Genomic DNA, 7,249 nt, shown 5'->3' with positions numbered 1-7,249 from the left:
GAAGGGCTACGCCCGAAACGTCATACACTCTCTCTTTCCTTTCCTGAGCGTCCAATAATACTATCCATATCACGTCCTCACTTTGTTGTTTTTTTGTTTTTTTGTTATTGTTTTTTTGAACTATATATATATATATATATATATATAAGTGAATGTGGTGATATATGTATGTGGTAAACAGACACTAAGAGATTTACAACCAACTGAGGCCCCTGACCCTGAACCAATAGTGCAGTGTCTTGCCTTACAGCAGGATACAAGCATGGCTGGACAGTTTAATGACATGTACTTAACTACCCAAGGGTGTGTGTATGTTCAAAGGACCACAAGTGTGGGTATAGAAGTAAAAACAGAAAAAATATCGGGATGTAAACCCATGTATGATCGTCCATATAAAAAAGCAAAGTGGTTTCACTGCGGGTTTACAGGACATAAATCACACTGCAAAAACTAGAATGATAGGAAAATGGAACAAACAAGAAAAAATAGTTTGTCAGCAGGAAAATCGTGAATGTAAGAATTGAAACTACTAGTGTCAGAATACAATTAGACATGGGAAGTGACATCACAGTCATAAATGAGAAAACATGGGATCAAATGGGCAAACCAAAATTATGTAGTCCAAACAAAATAGCGTATGGTGTTACGGGATGAAAATTATATATCACGGGTGATGCATTTGTGATATAATGTTCAAAGGTCGAACCAAAAAAGTGAATGTTTATGTGTTTAAAAAATCCATAAATTTATTTGGCACTGAATGTATGGAGAAAATTAATTTATGGGATACACCCATAAGCGTTGTGTGCAATAACGTAAACGGAGCAGTCAAACAATCGAACGAGGTCGATGAACTAAGACAAAAACTAAAAAAACATTTGAGAAAGTTTTTTGGAAGGTTTAGGTTGTTGCACAAAAACAAAAGCAAGGAGTGCTATCAAAGAAAATTCAACACTTATTTTCAGGCCCAAACGGAACAATCTGTTTGCGGTGGTACACCAGGTCAATAAAGAACTAGAAAGGTTGGAAAGCCTGAATATAATTGAAAAGATTGAGCATGCAGACTGAGCAATACCAGCAGTCTACATAAAAAGAAAAAAATAATAAGCTAAGAGTGCACACAGACTTCTCGACCGGATTAATTGCCATCACATACACCGATAACATTTTGATAAAGAGCAAGTCTCAGGTGCAACACGTTGAACATATAAATAAAATATTTGAGAGAATAAGTGAATATGGGCGAAAACTGACAGAAAAAAATGCGAATTTTTGATGGAAAAAATAAAATAACCTAGATCAAGTAATCGACAAAAGCATAAGCAGACTGGAGCCATCAAGGGCGATAGCAATATGAAATATACCACCCCTGACGAATGTGACAATGCTACAAGCATTCCTAGGCTTGCTAAATTATTACCAAGTGTATGGGAAAGTAATCTCGACACACACAGCAAACGGACTGCAGCGGTGAGGTACCGTTCTATTAAACTATGATTATCATCATCATCATCATCATTGTTGTTTAACGTCCGCTTTCCATGCTAGCATGGGTTGGACGATTTGACGATTTCACATAATGAATCTCGCAAACTAAATCCAAAAACGAAACATATATATATATGTGTGTGTGTTTTGATGTATGAGTGTGTGTGTGTGTGTGCATGTGTAAACCTATATAGTAGATACACAAACATGTCAGATTTACTTATTTATCAGTAAATTAGAAAAAATGATGACTAATTTTCAACTCTTATTGGGGGCTCATCAGCAGTATCTATATTACTTGAGCAATTATAATATTGTATATGTATGTGGGGGTGTGGGGGTGTATACATGTGCACACACATATGTACAGATATATAGAGATAGATTGATAGAGACATGAAATTTATAAAGTCCCTATTGAATTAAACAGCATATAACCATGCAGTTAAAACTTCATATGTTCAAACAGATGTCTGAGTAGGGAATTTGTTTTGTTACACAGATAATTTCATGTTATACTTCAATGGGTATAATGGTCATAGGGTACAAATAAATAGAACAATACAAGTGACTACAGCAAATTCTCTAACCATGACCGGAATGTGAACCTCTAAACTAAGTTTCCACACCATGGTCTATACCTCTTTTTCTCTTGGATTTCAGATTGTTGTGACAAATGCTTGCTTGGTCACCAATATTGTGGGTTTGTGATATTGGATGTGTGATGTTTTATTGAAGGCATCATCGTGTGATCTAGCTGGGTGCATGTATAATAAATGAAGCAACTCACAAACTTTTAACTTTTAACATATTCATTGCTGGACATGATATACTTCATTGGCTGTTTCCAAAAGAAAGATGTTGATAATATAACTACTGATTGGGAGAAGAGAACTGCACTGTTTCTGTAGAAGGTTAGCTTTGGTACATTGTGTGTGAATGTCTGAAGTTGTTTCTTGCTTGAGGTGATGTGTCTGTGTGCCAAAGGTGGTCTGGTCTTAGCAGTCTGCCTTGTATAAGTGCCTAAGGTGATCTATGCAATTGCCTGAGGCCATCTAGCTATGTTAAGCAGCAAATGGTTTTTATAGGGTGAAAAAGAGGGTGAATTTTTGGTCATCTGAGGAGCCATTTCACAACACAGCTTCACATTGATTGGTCAATTTATAAATCAATCATGATCCCTGAGGTTGGGGTTCAAATCTCTGCAAGATCATTATACTGTTGCAAATGTGCATTTAGAAGTCTATTTTTGGCCACTTTCAATCAGCCCTAGGGTGCCCGTGTTGAAATATTTCTCTCACAATATTTCTCTCACACATATGCTTCTATACAGATGATACAACACTTTTATCTTATTTAAGCCTTCCACACATGTGGAAGGGTTAAATGTGTAATTTCCAAGCAGTTTACATTCAGTACATTCAACCTACCCTTCCTGAGTGAATAAAGACCTCAGAAGTTTCATTCAATGGAAACATAACAAATTAGTCTTCTTTAACAATATCAAAATACTTTTGATACTTATATTCAGAAAACTGTTTGTGTCACATTTCATTTAAAACTATTATCACATTTATTAAAAATGTCAGATTACTCAATTTCTAATAATCTCCTGTAAGCATTAGATGTATACAATATTGCCAAAACTGCATAAAAAAAAATCTAGGATTCAACTTGAAAGCTAGAAAATATTTTATTCTTGACCTTGAATAAAGTTCTTGTATAACCTACATTAGGTAGCATATTTGAGACAGTGCTGTTGCTATATGCAAACATCAGAGACTACATTCAAAAGGAGGGTATTTGGCTCATTGGCAAAGTTTAATACACCAGTACACAACAACACTGGCTCAAAGATGTAGTTTCTTTCTCTGTACTTGTATTCATTCATCCTTTAAACATCTCAGCACATACTCATGCACCTAAGTCACTTAATGTATCTATCTTCCTTACTTTCTTCTTCTGCATTGTATCTCAAACTCAAATTCTTATTTTAAATATGCTTGCAGAGTTTGTGAGAAAAGTTATACAAGCATTTTATTGAAGGAACTTATTTTATTTTTTGATAGTTGAATTGTAACTCTGGCTTAACACTGACTCTATAGACTTCTATTGCTTCTTGTAAAGTTAAGCTTCCCTTTCATATCAAATACGGCCTACATATTTGTAGTTCTCTTGACGTTAGGAGGGGTATCCAGCTGTAAAAATTCTGCCAAAACAGTCACAGAAGTCTGGTGCAGGCTTCTGCCTGGCCGGCTCCTGTCAAACTGTCCTACCCATCCTATCATGGAAGGCAGACATTAAATGATGATGATGATACCTAGGTTGTATTTCAAGCATATGTTAATTGCAATAGTAAGTATTTACTAGAACTATTAAGAGCTTTATTTGGGAGAATCATGAGTATTCAGATTGAAAGTGAGTTTCAAAGAGTTATAGTTTTGTTGGGTTGAGTTAGTAAAGTTCTTAAAGAATTTGAATTGTTCTGAACTTTCGCTAGTAACTGGATGACTGATCTTAGTTCCCTGTGACTGTGGCCAGTGGTGGGCTTACATTTTGGCTAACAAGAATGTGTTTGCTTGTGGTGTGAGTTCCAACTGGCTAGTAAAGCTTTACTTGCTTCTTATATAACATGAGAGAATGTGTGAGTGTATGTATGTAGATATACTGCATATATGTTAAATGGTTTCTACAAAAGAATAGCACTGAAATGTTTTGACCTTTTAGTGATTATCTGTTCATAGATGACAAGCTAGGTCTTGCTGTATATTGAGGTGGTTTCTTTGATATGTTTAACTTTTATGGATTTCGTTGAGTTTAGGAATGAATGTACCAATGTCAGAAATAATGATCCTTATCATTAACCCTTTTTTTTTCTTTTTAATACAAAATGAGAGGTATATTTATAATAAATTCTTTTCTTTTATTTGCAGAACACAAAAGAAGAAGAACTAAGCGAAAAAATCCTGAAGTAAATTAAGTTTGTTTTCGCAATATTTCTAAAACATGAAGAAGAAAAGCAGATAATCTATTGACAAGATGTTATTAATTCATAATGTACTCTATGAATTAAACTTGTCTCTATAATTCAGAGACACTATATATAATTTAGAGAAAATAAATATAAACTGATGTAATACTGCAATTAAACATGATAGCAATTTTAATCACATGCTATATATAGGTTTTCCTTATAGATACAAAATTTCTGTTTTTCTGTTATTTTGTCAAAAATTCAAGTAAAATTTCTGAAATAATTTGAAAATGAATTATAGAAATGTCTTTTTCACGAATTGTCTTCTTTTACTTCCTTTACGAACAAAAGCAAGTGCATGCCTGAGATTTATTAAATGTATTAAAATCATGGAAGAAATTAAATTTCATAAAAAATTTTTTAGAGAAAGTAAACTAGGAAATAATTTTATCTCCTCAACCAGAAAAAAAACCCAAAAAACAACCTCAAATAAAATATAATCTTACCCATTCTGTGGATGAAATCTCTTTAATTTCACCACAGACAGAAATTCTAGACAAGAATTTGTAGATGGATAATTAGTGTTAATAAGACTTTCATTCAAAGGGACATATGAGCTCACCACAGATTATCTATTTAGTCTTCTATGGTTTGAATAGAAGAAAATATATAGCTATCCCCATAACAGTTTCATTTAACCATATGCTAATTTGTTCAAAGATTAATATTACATCTTGTTAATAATCATGACCTATATGATATCACCAACGGATTTTCAGCTATAATAAAATACTAAAATATGTAATTTATATCTAAAACCTTTGTTTAGAGTCATCATTTTGATGTGCTTGTTATGTTCAAAATTTTGCATCATCTACAAGTATCTAACCACTAATAGCTTTTCTTTTATAATTTATTCGAATTATATTTGAATATTTAGTAGCACAAGCTATATCATTTGATATCACATAAAACAAAGGGTATTCAAAAATTTGTTGATACTGCAACAAAGCTAAACAACTGTTATTTGAAATATCTATATCATGAGGTAACTCTGGAATTCCAATTAACTAATTGAAAGTTACCACTGATGTTTGTTCATATGATAATAGATTTTTTTAAGAGAGTTAATGACAGTATAGACCATAACAGTATTGATAAAGTAGTATACTTTGTTTTAAATAACAGAAATGCCAGCAAATCTATGGTCTGTCTCAATTGAGGTTAGGTTGCAGTATTGAAATAACTAAATATAAATGTATTGAAAGTAAGTTTATGAAACCTGTTTAAATAAAATTGAAGTGAAAAAGTAAAAATGAAAAATCTTGTTCTTTTGTTGCTGTATTTCAGACACATACACCTAGTCATATATACTAATATTTGCAGATGGCTGATGGCTATTAATATCAGGATTGATGGCTTTTACTGATAAACACTAAGTTTTTGTTGGCTCATACCATTTCATTGTGATTAGATACAGCCCACTGTCATAAATAGTGAAAGTTTGGTGGTCAAATACCAGTTATGTGGTGTTTTTAAAATTGGTAAAACTGTTATGACACAAATATTCACTTGCACTAAAACATTTAGCAATTTGGTTAGCCTTGTATTTGGATACAGTGCTTAGTTTTAATTATAGCCAATTAATTATAACTAATATATGACTAGTAGTCTGCAATAATTTTTCCAATTTTAAATGCATCACATTACTGGCATCACACCACCAAACTTATCTTTGCTGATGAAATATCAACCATTATCCTTACACACACACACACACACACACGCGCACACACATGCACGCACACACACACACACACACACATACATGAATGCACACACACAGACAAACAAATTGATAAATAAAAAGCTCATGTTGATAATTGATGGTCATCATCATCACCATCATCATCATCATTTAATGTCCATTTTCCATGCTGACATGGGTTAGATGGTTTGATCAATGCCGGTAAGCTGGAGAGCTGCACCAGGCACCAGTCATCTGTTATTACTTGATTCCTATGGTTGGATACCCTTCCTAACTCCAGTAGTGTATTTGATAATTTCGGTTGATATCACAGAGCAATCGGACAGCAATATAAATAAGGTACTTCAAATCAATAACTTCTTTAAAACAATATTTCAATTGATTCTATCTCTAAATCCTCATCATGTAACCTATTCAACAATACATATAATCACTCAGGCAAGTACAGGACTCAGAAATTTTATTTTAAATGTGTTGCTTCTGAGATCGAGATAGGATTTAATTTAAGACAGGGAGTTCATCTAGCTCTAAATACATGCCAAACATTGGTTATTTCAGTAATAAAAATAATAGTAGCACTCAGTGTAAAATAACAATAATTTAAAATCTGCCATTCTGAACATATTGCAATCCTAGTGTCAGAATCTGTTTGAGAGCTGTGAATTATGAATAATGATATCTCATTTTGCATACACATTGCAATCACTGACAAGGTATGGATCCTGGAAACATTTAAAGCATGAAATCTTCTTAGTCCTTAGGAAGACACTTGTACGCAGTCATCTTGATTATTACTTGCCTTTAAGGCATCTCAAGCTTACTGTTATGATGGAGGAAATCCACTGACCCTCCACAAAGAAGGTTGCTTCTGGTAGACTTAATTTATTGTTTTGTTTAGTATTTGAATACCTTATGTTTATGAATTTGTTTTGCAAGATTCTTGATATGGAATTGTGTGTTGAAAAGATATTTCTTATTTCAGGATGGTCATTTTTTCCCTTGCACTATATATTTATTCT

General features: G+C 33.1%; 1 protein-coding gene across 1 annotated transcript in view; it reads left to right on the top strand.

The window, feature by feature from the left end:
- LOC106883763 (insulin-like growth factor-binding protein-related protein 1) overlaps nucleotides 1-5,785 on the top strand; it is a 40,380-nt gene extending 34,595 nt beyond the window's left edge. Inside the window, exon 4 of the mRNA XM_014934883.2 lies at nucleotides 4,422-5,785. Within this exon, the coding sequence (XP_014790369.2) occupies nucleotides 4,422-4,468 (47 nt within the window). The 3' untranslated portion in view covers nucleotides 4,469-5,785. The remainder of the gene's footprint in view (nucleotides 1-4,421) is intronic.
- The last annotated feature ends 1,464 nt before the right edge of the window (nucleotides 5,786-7,249 follow it).

The sequence above is a fragment of the Octopus bimaculoides genome, chromosome 14, assembly GCF_001194135.2.
Source record: "Octopus bimaculoides isolate UCB-OBI-ISO-001 chromosome 14, ASM119413v2, whole genome shotgun sequence".
Lineage (NCBI taxonomy): Eukaryota > Metazoa > Mollusca > Cephalopoda > Octopoda > Octopodidae > Octopus > Octopus bimaculoides.
This window is presented reverse-complemented; position numbering and strand designations above follow the sequence as displayed.